Consider the following 12,663-nt stretch of genomic DNA (forward strand, 5'->3'; position numbering starts at 1 on the left):
ATGACACATTATGATTCTGTCAATCTATTTAATCTCCAAGACTGACTAGACCAAATGCAGGTGTAATTGAGTGGTGTCCAGATGGTGATAGCAGGCTCCCTGTTCCAGCCTGATGTGGCTCCAGGGACCAGTGTGTAGCTGGTATGTTACTGTGCTTCCAGAGAGGGTTATGATCCTCCTCACCAAGGTGTGGCTTCACCTTCCTCTCTTGCCAATCCTCTGAAATTACCTAAACCTTTTGATTAACAAGGAGGAATCCTTGAAATGCCCCTTGTGGAAATTACCACTCACCTGAGGTTTCTATTTTCCCATTACCTCACCACCTTTCCCTGAAAGTCTTGCCTTTTGCAAGTCCTGGAGCTTGCATGAGATCTCCTGCATCTGGGGAGCTGGGTGAAATGCAGCTCCTGGCATCAAACACTGCTGTCTCAGAGTGGCTTCTCTCTGCCTGCTCCATCCCTTTGCACAATCAGAAGAAGATCTGCCTTTCTTTCTGCCGTCCTTCCCCAACACTTAATGTGATCTTGGGTTTCACTGGAGTATGTCTACATGGCAGCTCTCACACCCAGACCAGGGTGTCAATTTCAGAAGCTCTTCCTCATTTTAAATTTCACTTGGATCTGAATCCTGTGCATGGGTAACCCTAACACAACTCAAAGTAAGGAACTGGGAAAATATAACTCCCTGTAAATAGTCACCTGCTACAGACTATTTCCAAAATAAAATAAAAATATATACGTTTTTTTCCCTGGGATCAGAGCTGTGCCCTTTTCATTCCACCTGCATTTCCTTCTTAAGTTACACAGGGGGCTTCGCTCTGGTCAGCTACGAAAGCGAGATCAATAGATGGAGGCCAGCCAGCCTCTGCCCCCTCAGAGCCCTCGGGTTTGCTGGAGTTGCCAATACATGGTTTCTCCCCCGTGCGCGGCGTGGGCTTCCCCCACCCGAGGGCCCAACAAGTCTCCTCTCTCCAGCCTGCGCTCTGACGCGCCGCAGGCCGAATGGAGCGCAGCACTGTGCGGGGAGCCTGAGGGCCCAGGCTGGGCTCTGTCTGGGATTGCGCCGAGCCCAGCCCCGTTCCCCTCTCTGTGGGTAGGGATGGTTGAGTCCAGCCGCCACGGCAGCGGCTCCTTGCGCCGCTAGCAGCCTGTCTTCTGCGCTCTCCGCCTTTTTCTCTCTCGCCTGGATTTCTCCTCCCCCCGCGCCCCTCCCGCATCTCCCACTCGCTGGCTCTCTCTCCAGCTGCCTCCTCTCCAGGTCTCTCCTGGCTGCGCGCGCTCCTCTCCCCGCCTCGCCCCCTCCCGCAGCCTCGCCGCCTTGGTGCCTTCCTGCCCGGCTCGGCCAGCGCTCGTCCCCGGACCCGGCCCCGCCATCCCGGGTCTCCGCTCTGAGCAGCTCAGCCCTGCAGAGGCTCGGGACTCGATGCTATGAAAGGGAAGCGAGCCGGGCGCCCAGACCTGCAGGAGGCGTCGGATGCGCGGCCGGTCTCAGGACCGGGATCTCTCCGGCTCGCCTTGCCCTCTGGTGATTATTTGGCTCTGTTCATCGCCCTGCCGTTCCTCGGAGGAGACGGGCGCATCTGAGAAGAGCCATCGGTGTCTTGTGCGTGTGGAATATCTGCAGACATGACTGCGTGGAGGGAATTCAAGTCGCTGCTCCGGCTTCTGGCGCTGGTGGTTCTGTGTGCGGGGCTCCTCGCTGCAGCTAAGGGTAAGAGGCTGGATCGGTATCGGGGGAAACCGCCGAACCCTCGGAGGCCCGGTTTGCGAACGCAAGTGTCTGTTCTGGGCATGGCAGGGTACGGAGCAGCCGGCACGGCCCGGTGGCTCTCCATCGCCGACGCTGGGGGAACGCGATGCCTGGGATGAGCTTCCATCGCCCTCTTCCCAACCCTCGTCTGCTCCCGCCCCACCCCCGCCTTTCCTTCCTCTCACTTGGGCTCAAAGGAGATGCTTCTCTGTTCTCGGTTGTGAGCATTGTCAGGGAGAAAGGAGCCAAGCACGAGTTGGGCTGGAACAGCGCTGTGGCTCCTCGGAGATGTGGGCATGGTGGGTCGGGTGCTGGGACTTTCTCCCCGGACGAGGGCACCTGGGAGAGCGGCCCGGGCAAAGTCGTCGGCCTTGCTAGTTGGGTTCTCTACAGGGGTTTGGGTTCAGACAGGCACAGCTCCTGCCAGCCGGCTTCCTCGCACCTTAAACCCCTTCCCCTCCTCACCCCCGCTCCAGCTTACTCAAGGAGCCACAGTAGCCGCCTCTGTGAGGTCGCCCCCTCTTCTTCTCCCCCGGACTTTGCTCCTTGCAAGTTGCCAGGCGCCGGCGAGGTGGCGGAAGCAGGCAGGGAGTTGTGGCCGGGCTTCCACCCGATGTCTTCACTGTGCACAGGGTTAGCCCCCCTCCCCGCATCCGCTGGGAGAAGGGGTCCCTCTGGGTGCTTCCTGGGGCTCCTGGCTCTGTGAACTTGGTTTTCTCCTTGAAATGAGTTGGGAATGCTTTGCCCTAAGGAGCCTACAGGCTGCACACCGCTGGGCTGGCAACAGCTTGTGCACTTGTCTGTTCTGTGGGAAGGAAACCGAGAGCAGAGGATGAATATGAATATCGATTGATTTTCACATTGGAAAGTAGCTGCCCCGTTTCCTCATTTTCACCCTCCTTGGATGCTTCCCTTGTCAATCAACACCCCCATCGTCTTGCTCCTGCAAATATGTATATCTACACAGATTTTTTTTTTTCTTTTTAAAGGATAGAATCGAATCTTGTTAAAAAATTTTTTTGACGATCATTTGCTTGTTCCCCACACGAAATTACCCTTTCCTCTCCAGACTTTTCCATATTCTCCTTCCCCATTTTTGATTCTTCCAGTGGGCCAGATTCAAGGGTGATTGAAAAGGCGAAGGAGGACTCTTCTGCTCCGTGAAACTCCAGACCGGCCTGGAGAGAGGAGGAGAGAATTGCAGGCGGGCTTCTGCTCTCGGTGCTTTTCTCCCCTTTGCGTTCAGGGCTGGGGCAGAGCTGGACTTCCGCGCCAGCAGCCGCTCCAAACAAGCATCTGCCCTCACAAAGGGTGTCTGCGGGATGCACCCCAAGACCCCGGGGAGATGAATGGTGAATCTTAGTCGTCCGAGTTCCTGGTCCCTGGGATTGGGAGCTTCCCGCGCCCTCTGCCCACCTGCCCTGTGTGGCCAAGAGGTCCTGTCTTGTCTACTGCCGCGGGACCCACCAGCCACCCAGGCACCATCCGCCAAGCAGGGCCAGCTGGCAGTAGCCTCTGGTCTCACTGGTCCAGCTGGGAACTGAGAGGGAAGCAGGAAAAGTCGAGGGCAAACAGGGCTGCATCCTGGGAGGTGTGCGTGGTTATGTGTCGCTGGGAGAAGTAGCTTGGGTCAGGGGCATAGGAGCTGGTATTGCCCAAATCAGCCCTTGGTGGAGAGGAAACACCTGCCAGGCAACTCTGTAAAACTTCCCGCCCTTTCCCCGCACCAGAGGCCCATCCAGGCCTCGGGCTTTCTTTCTTGGAGGCTGGCAACTCGGCCTCTGAGCGCATTCTCGGTTCCCCTGAGTTCCGCTCACTTGGATCTCCCTTCCCCCGCAATTAGCAGAGGTTGCTGCGTGGAGACAGCAGCGGCCCTGGCTCGCCTGCTTAATAATCCGCACACGTGTGTGCCGGGCGGATTCCACCCCCACGCGGGTGGGCTGCCGCGCTGGGCTTAGGCGGAGGCGGAAGGGAGGCTGTGGAGGGGGCTGCTTTGGCTGATCCTGAGGTGAACAGGGAAGAGGGGGCACAAAGTCCTGGTCGCCCCAGAGCCTGCAGGGGCAGCCCCAGAGAGGAGAGTGCCTCCTGTGCGCTGAGGACCATACATCCTGGTAGTAGAAGCCAAGAAGTAGAGCCCAAGCCCAAGGTCCCAGGCCCCTGCGTGTGTGTGTGTGTGTGTGTGTGTGTGTACACGCGCGCGTGCGCGCGCGCAAAGAGGACCTGGACGCTGGGTTGCGAGCTCACTGCGCTATTGTCTGGCCCACGCGGCGGTGGTTGCGCGCCGCTTGTTCATTAACCCCCGCGGGGCCAGGGCCGCATCTCCTCTGCACCCGCGAGGTCAAGAGCGCTTGGGGCCGCGCGGGAGGAAACTGCAGCCAAGCAGGACGCTGTGACGCCGGCTCCCGAGCCGCTGTTTGTGCGCTTGGGCAACTGGGGCGGGGTCCCATTCCCCCAGTTCCAAGAAAAGACCTGGTGGCGAAGGTCGGGCCTCTGGCCGCGGAGCTAGCCACTTGGTTCTAGGGCTTGGCTGCTGGGAATCGGTCGCCTCGGAGGCGCCTGCGCGCAGTAGGGTTTTCCCTGGGAGGAGCGCTCTGGCGGAGGGCGCGGGCCACGGCCGCGGGCAGCTGCGCCGCGCGCGCCCGGGCGGCCGCTTGCACTGTGGCGAAGGCAAGCGCGGAGTATTTGATGCGTGGGGCGTAATTCGTGACCTGTTTGCCGAGTCGTGAGAAGCTGGAGGCGGCAGCAGTTGAGGTCATTGGAACCCGTTACCCTTGGAGAACTGGCTTTAGTTATCTGTACTCCTCAGTGAACCGTTGAGCAATTCACGGTGATTTTCATTTTCTTTCTGATTACTAACGGCATTGTAAAGGTTGAACCCCAAGAGTGCGCGTCTGCTTAGAAGCAACACATTTTCAGGCATCACAGCAAATGAGGAAGGCTTTCAGCGTTTTCATGTAGTAAATAGGTGGATTGGCTTATTCTGTGAGCACTCGCTCAGATCTGCGTCCTTGATCCCAGCTGATCTCCCCGGTGTCTGGGCAAAGTTTCTTTCTCAACCTTTTCCTGCATGTGTGCAGCCAGGAGAATGCAGGCATTTGCAAGCGTTACTCTGGAAAGCACCCTAAGATACAGCTCAAGGAAGACTAGCCCAAGGCAGCCTCACCTGGGCAAGGCCCGAAGAGCAAGGTGGGGGATGCTCAGGTATTGCTAACATTCGCGCACCGAGCCAAGGAATTTCAAGGCACACCTTGCTGAATTTCCACAGAAAACATGTAACCGAACAGCGAAGAAGAAATGCCCTCCCAAACCTGGAGGCTTCTAGATGCGTTCCCTTTTAAAAACTTAATACTACCAAAAGGACACTAGGAATTTTAATTTGCTTGCCAATTCATTTACAGTAGGACCACACCTCTTCTCTGTTTTGTAAGGAAGACAGGAAGCTCCTGTGAATAACCCCCCCCCCAAAAAAAAAAAAATCCATCTTTCCCTAAAGAGGTGAAGCCCTTAAAATGCAGGTATTGTCTCTGTATTCATGATTTCTTTAGCAAATCAACTTTTAAAAATGGTCAAGTTTATTACATTTTTCAAAACTCAGACAATTTAATCAAAAGTTTTGGGAGACTTCTAGGGTACCCACTTAGTTGATAGTTTGTGATTTTAAGTGTCCAAATAAGTAAACAAAAGAGTTTTTTTTTTCTTTTTCAGATGTGACAGGTCTTCTAAACTTGAATACTAGGATGATGAAGTTTCCTGTCCAGAGAAGGAAAGAGTAGGTGGCACTGGTGGCAGAATTCACAGGGTCTCAAGCATCTCTGCTCACAGAGGCCTAGGGAACAAAGTGAATGGCTTTTTTTTTGTTTTGTTTTGTTTTTAAATTCTAATTTGTTATAAATGACAGCAGAATGCTTTTAGATTCATAATACACACACAGAGCACAATTTTTCATGTCTCTGGTTGTTCACAAAGTAGAGTCAACCATCTGTGTCTTCATATAGGTACCTAGGATGACGATGTCCATCTCAGGGAATGGCTCTTTTTACTTTGGCTTTCAGCTGGCCAGTCATGCCAGGTAAGAAGACTGCCTTAACCCAGCGCTTCCAAGTCCTCCACGCAAAACCTGCTCCTCCCAGGGCAGTGCTTCCTTAGTCTCCAGTTTATCATCTCAAACAAACACCAACCCAGCTCTGAAAATGTCAGGAAAATGGTTCTGCTTCCTTTAAGAAACAGATAAACAAAGGCTCAGTGGCCACTTAGTGCTTATTGCAGAGGATCCAGCAAATCCAGTGTAGACATTTCTAAGCTGTCAAAATGCAAATGGCATATTAAGTACTCTATGCTCTGCTGAATTCTAAATGTGCCTCTGGTAGTTTTTTTTTATGTTTTCTTTTTCTATTTTTTTTTTTTTTTTGGACTCTGAACTCACAGTGAAATTAAAGTGCTCTAACTGGCATGCATGCAACGTAAGCTACACGTTCCCTTTGGCCTTTTATACTTATTCTGCTTGAGTACATTTCACTCTATGGGGTAATTAACAAGTTGCATGGATAGTCCTGACACATACATGGTGGTGATGTTGTGTTATTTATTTGCATTATACTTGGTAACTAACAGATCAGAGGGGGGTACTGAGAAAAGGTGTGGATGTCCTGCGGTCCCGTTATTGCATTACTTGTACCTTTAAGTGAGGTGTACATGTTGAAGGCCTGTTGGCCCTTAGGCCCATTGAGTAGAAATTTGGTCTTTGAGATTTGCAGAGGTAATGATGGACTCAACCCAGTTTGATTCTGTGGTTTGGCTACTATAACTACCAGTGGCAGATATTTTGAACCAGGAGGACCGATGTGGGTATGCAACCTGAGGCAAAGAAGCAGAGGTCTCCATTATCCAGAGATGAATTAGTCCTAAAGGGAATCTCCCCTCCATGCTGCCTTCAGATGCCAGCCATTGTGCTTGGCTCACTGTGTGACCAATGTCACTGGGTGACATAAAGATAGTAGGTATTTATGCCCATGTGCAAGGAAGTATGTCTCCCCCACACAGAGTTTGTGACCTTAAATGACCTTTGATTTACTGTTGAGTCTATATTTAGGGTTAAATTTAGTCCCTTGTAGTAAAGTTGATAAGCAATAGAATGAATGCTTCATATGAAAAGGACAGAAGAAAATTGTGTAATTAAGTTGGTTAAAAGTGACTGCTTAGCTGGGCGTGGTTGTGCATGTCTGTAATTCCAGTGACTGGGGGAGGGGGCGCTGAAATAGCAGGATCTTGAGTTCAAAGCCAGACTCAGCAACTTAGCGAGGCACTAGCAACTCAGTAAGAACCTGTCTCTAAATAAAATATAAAAAAGCCACATTCCCATGTGGCTCAGTGGTCAAGTACCCCTGAGTTCAATTCCCAGTATCAAAAGAAAAAAAAAATAGTGGCTTCTTGCATTGCTCTGTAGAGATAATGCACCTGGTTGCCCCTCAGCAGACCACGCTCTGTGGGTAAAAGTAGGAAGCAATTTTCTTTCAGAGCTTGGCTGTGATGTTCTTTAAATTATTTGTATCAACCAGGACTTTGGAGGAGAGGAGGGCACCATCAATGCTTTAGGAAAATTGCCAGGTCTTTCTTTATCCTCAAATATCTTTGTTATAGTTGGATGAAAGATGCCATCATCCACAAGGCACCTGGTACCCTTTAACAAACCCTATCTCAACCTATAGTAAACATTCCACTGAGGACCAACCTTTCAACACACTAACTTGAGTTAGAGTCAGTGTTATTTTGACCTGCATTGGCAATATTTTGTCTCCATCTACAACTTCTTTGGTGGACAAAACAAAACAAAAAGCAAAAACAACACAGGCAGGTACCAACAACCATTTAAAATAAGTACTGTAATTTTTATGTGGCTCATACATTTTGCAGTTTATTGGCTGAAATCTTCCTGTTTTATGTAGCACTGGTTTTAGCTCAGGGAATGTCGTGTAAGCCAGAGGACTATTTCAGTATTGTCATCCCATCTTAATATGTGTAAAAGGAAAGGGATACTTCTGTCTCAATGCTCATAACCCCCCGTGTAATCTCCCTCATCATTAGTAAGGCAGGAAGTCATGAAAGTAGTGCTGCATGATTTCAATATTGCCATTGCTACTGACACAAGGGCAAGAGGAATAGAAACATGAAGGAGTCAAATTGTTGGTGCCACCCTCCAGTTTTTCCACCAATGAGTCACTGTTAGAAAATGATTGCAGCCTGAGAAAAGAATTTTATAGACTATTGACCTGATTCTAAGTGCCTTACATTTTTTTTAACCTTTGGTTTTATGTATTTTGGAGATTCTCCACTTCAATAAAATTCAGGAAAAACTAATATGACATGAGAGTGTTATAGAAATAAATTTGTGTTTTTGTCTGACTCATCCAGAAGCCTATGGGCCACAGGAGCCCCAGTGGAACTGGAGGAGCTCTGGAAGGGAGTGTCTGGGCCACACTGTGAACATCAGTGTCCCCCCTCTCCCTAGAAGGCAACATGGCCACCATGGCGGAGAGATTTGGAGTCCTCCTCTCAAAGTTCCAGGGGCCAAGGGACTGTTTCAGTATGGCTTCAAGGCAGACTCCGTGGGATTCTTCAAGCTGAGTTCTGGATGGTGGGAGAAACTGCAGTTGTGTTTAGCCCCCATAGCCCTTATCCCCCCCAAATTCTGAGATAGCAGAATATTATAGTGCATACTGGGCAGTGGGGTGAAATGTGATTTCTAATTCTAAGGGCGTTAAAATGCAGTATATGTAGATCCATGTATATATCTATATCAATGTATATACACACACACATATATATGTGTATATATATACATATACAGGTGTATCTATCTACATATATATATATATATATATATATTACATATACAGGTATATATGTATATATTACATTATACATTTAGCCATCTAATATGATATATGGGTAGATTTTATCTACTTATCAATCTCTTCCTCACTTTCAATAAAAGGCATGGAGATCTAATGTAATAACCAATTCATTAGTCCTTCACAGACTAATTAGCCCACACTGATTTCATGATGAATATACTACGTTATGAAGTTGTGCAATCATCTTGGGATTGTCAGCCCCTCCACTATGGGTGCTCATCATTCTCTGCCGTTTAATCTTTTCTACAGCATGAACTTATCTCAGGGATGAGATGGGAGCTTCTTGTCCACGGTGTTTATATGATGTGAAGACTTCAAGGGATAATCATACTCTTTCATATAAAAATACTGTTCGAATGAATTATTTTATTTTTTTCCTTTTACTGTTTAGTATACTCTGATGTGATTAGTGTTATGTAAGAAAGAGCTAAATGTTAGATTAAAATTTGAATTATGTGGGGAATGATCTCTAATGAATTAAAAGCCTTTGAAATTAATTGTGAATTCTAAGCAGTCATTTTCCCGATGCCTGGAGAATCCCTATGCCTTTATTCCGAGAAACTTATTTCTCCTCTTATTTTTAATAGGAAGTATCTCCACGGATCTCTTACAGGTTGGTATTTTCTTGGTGGAGTGATATTCATGTACAGAATGGGGAGAACTCTCAGCATGCACCCCCTTGTAGAATGAGGCACCCACCGTCAGTTGCATTATTCTGGCTCCTGACCCCTGCCTGATGGCTCTCTGAGGGAAGTCCCACTTCTTTTCCCATCAGTAAGCGCCAGCTTGTCATTCTTATGCACAGGCTGTCTTCAGGGTGCAAAAGTCAGCATCCCTCTATGGCAAGGTGGGGCTTTGCTGGAGGCATGAAGCTGCCTCCTTTTCTCTCTCAGAGTGGACAATTCAGAGTGCCCAAATTTGTCACCATATTGAAGCTATCTTTTAGTTCTTAAATTTTAGCCTTTTGGTGAGGAGAGTGCTGTTTTTCCGTGTGTAGCTCAGCGTAGGCTAGTTCTGACTGGCAGGTACTTCCCCAGACAGAGAGGCCTTACCCACAGGCAGGATCACTGTTCCCCAAGAGATGCACGGAATCCAGCAGCTGCACTCTTCTTGAAATGTGGATTGCTTCAACATCCATTGTGAATTTCTCCTTCTGACTCAATCTTTCTTCCCCTTTCTTTCCAAAATATAATTATCATGGAAAAACTCAGCTGTTAGGATTCTCTTTTGTTTTATGATGTCATATAGTTGTAAAGATGGACAGTTACGTGATCAATATACATCTTCATTCCTATGGAAGCAGCATGAATTTAAAAATATAATCTTAATACTTTTAAAAAAGTTGTAGATAACAACAGAAAGTCAAGTGAAGAGAGTCATCTCCTTAAGAGGAATTATCTTTCCTGATGGATGCTATGAAGAATCTGTAAGGGATAACTATCATTGGCTACCATATGTGCATATTTCATAACATGTATAATCTTGTATATTTGCATAATATGTGTAACAAATATATATATATATATATATATATATATATATATATATATATATATATATATATATATATTTAGGCTGTTATGGTCCTTAATGATGAAGAGTTGGGGGCCAAAGAGATTTGGAATGTTAACACTCTTAAATCGGAAATAGTATCATTTCATGCACTTGACCCTGCCTCTTCACCCCACCCATCTTTAACAAAGAAGGCGTGGACCCTGATTGGCTCCCAGAAGCCCTTGCTCCTACTGGAGCAGGAAACCCGACCCTTGAGTTACCTGGCCTTTATTCCTCTATGGCCCTTGTGATGGACGGAGGTGTCGGGCCAACCTTGGGGATGGCTTTTATAGGAAGTGAAGTCCATGGGGCCTCAGAGGACACAGGAGGAAGGAGGAGGAGGACCAGGGAGCTGAGCATGGGCTGGAGGGCCGGGTGAGGACAGCAGCAAGCCTGTGCCTCCCAGGAGCACCCCAAGGTTACTCTGTGAGCCTGGATGCTCCCTGGACACCAGGGTCACCCTCCTCCTCTGAAGTTCATTTCTGCCTCCTTAAATCCACAGGTCAGAGGCCAAGGGACATAAACTGTCACTGTGGAACTGCTATTCCAGGCCTTGCTTCCTTCCATCCTCACACAACCAGTGGGTCCCACTCTTATTTGAATGCCATTTATTTTTTGGAAAATGGACTTTAGCTCTTTTTATGTTCTTTTCTCTCCAAGTGCCCTCTCTGCTCTGAAGTTATCACGATGACCTGAGGGACACAACAGTAACAGGCCACTGCACCCTAGAAGGGAAGCCCCTGTGGTCTGCTGGCAGCGTGTTCTGGCCTCCTAAGGAATGCACCCCTCAGAGTGATGAGCTGCCCTCTCAGCCCCTCAGGGCCTGCACCCACTGCCCAGGTTGACAGAGCCTGCTGCCCCTGCACATCTCCCCACTGGGGACTTGCAACCTTCAGCTTGTTTCCCTTTGTCCCAGCCCACCCAGCTTTGAGTCTGCCCTGGCCATCTTTCCCATAATGGATCACCCAGCCTCACATCTACATTTCTTTGCCAATTAACAATACTTAATAGTCATTATTATGATGTAGGAAACCACTAGCCTAGGCTCTTCTGGTGGGGGTGTTTTGTTTGTCTACAGCTTTCTCACTCCAGAGAGGGTCTAGCCTGGAGGGCTGAAGTGCGCTGCTGTGTGAGCAGGAAGCCGCCATCCCAGGGTCTTACGCTTTAGCACCCCTTTAAGGAATAAGCCGACATGCTGGGTCCATGTAACACGCTGAGGCTGTGCATTCCTCTTGGTGAGTCAGGTCACTGTGTTGTCAACGTCTTGCTGAGATACTCAAGGAGAGAGATGGCCTGCAGGAGCCAGCAGTGACTTCTTCAGGCCATGAATACAACTTACTCACTTTCTGAGACTCTAGCTTGTCCCAGTCACCAGCTCGGAAACCTTGTGTCCTGGTTGTTGATTTGCCTTGAGGACTGATTCACTTGTGTTTCTTTTCCTGACTATTTCTCTCTGTATACAAATAAAAGTACCCAGGTATTTGCATTTTCTTTTCTGGGGACAATAATTTAATATCAGAACTTGCTCAGCAGATATGTCAATCCACAATTGCCATTTTGATCTTTATGACGATTTCATCTCTCAGCTTTTTAATTTAAAAGAATTACATAAGAGGATTATGGAACAAAGAAGAACAAATCTGTTTTTTTTTTTTTTCCTTACAACTGCAATTGCAAAATTACCTTCCGGAGTTCTCTAGTGGCAGCAGGAGAAATGGAAGGGGCAAGTGTTGAGGCACCGCAGGGCGAGGCATCCCGTGACCTGAGAGCGCGGAGGAATTGCCACACTGAACTTTGGGCTGTGATTGATATCTCCTAGAAAATGTGTTTTTCTTTCAATTTTTATGATGGATGGACAATAAGAGGCCTTCTAAAAAGAGTTGGTATAAAAATACTCCATAAAGTGGTACATGACAAGATGAGGCACTGTTATTTCTTGTCAGGTAGGTTCTCTAACATTCTGTGTTTTAAGAACAAAACCTGTGAGGGGAAAAGTATCTAAGTTAGAGCTTCAAGGTCATTTATTGCAACCTTAAAACCAGAATAAGAGATTTGAGGCAGTCTGTATTCATTGACAGAATGTTCATGCTTTGTCCTCAAATAAGGAGAGAGAGAGAGAGGCATTTGTAGCAAGATAGTTAAGACAGTTTATAGTTTATGGTGTTCTCTGCCCTAGGTTCATGTTCTCAGCGGGACCAGATGCCACCAGGAACAGCTACAGAGCTGGGAGAGAGAGGTGGGGAGTGTGGGTGGGTGGGGCAGGCTTCCCCCAGGATTCTGCTTGTGTCACTGTCTATGGCCACAGGACATGGCGGGCAGCTTAAAACACACCCCCACCATCGGCTCTCTTCCAGTTTCTGAGGTGAGGGGCCTACACTCAGCACAGCCTGGTTCCTGCTCAGGGCCTCACAAGTGTTGACTGGCTCCTCTGAGGGACTCCTTTCTAAGA

The 12,663-nt window shown here is 48.4% G+C and overlaps 1 protein-coding gene across 1 annotated transcript in view; it reads left to right on the forward strand.

The window, feature by feature from the left end:
• Positions 1-1,151: 1,151 nt before the first annotated feature.
• Positions 1,152-12,663, forward strand: part of LOC131424598 (CUB and sushi domain-containing protein 1-like) — a 320,947-nt gene continuing 309,435 nt past the window's right edge. The window contains exon 1 of the mRNA XM_058582920.1: positions 1,152-1,710. Within this exon, the coding sequence (XP_058438903.1) occupies positions 1,626-1,710 (85 nt within the window). The 5' untranslated portion in view covers positions 1,152-1,625. The remainder of the gene's footprint in view (positions 1,711-12,663) is intronic.

This window comes from Marmota monax, unplaced genomic scaffold (assembly GCF_021218885.2).
Source record: "Marmota monax isolate L192 unplaced genomic scaffold, Marmota_monax_Labrador192_F-V1.1 WCK01_AAM20220418_F8-fsc00485, whole genome shotgun sequence".
In the NCBI taxonomy this organism is placed as follows: Eukaryota; Metazoa; Chordata; class Mammalia; order Rodentia; family Sciuridae; genus Marmota; species Marmota monax.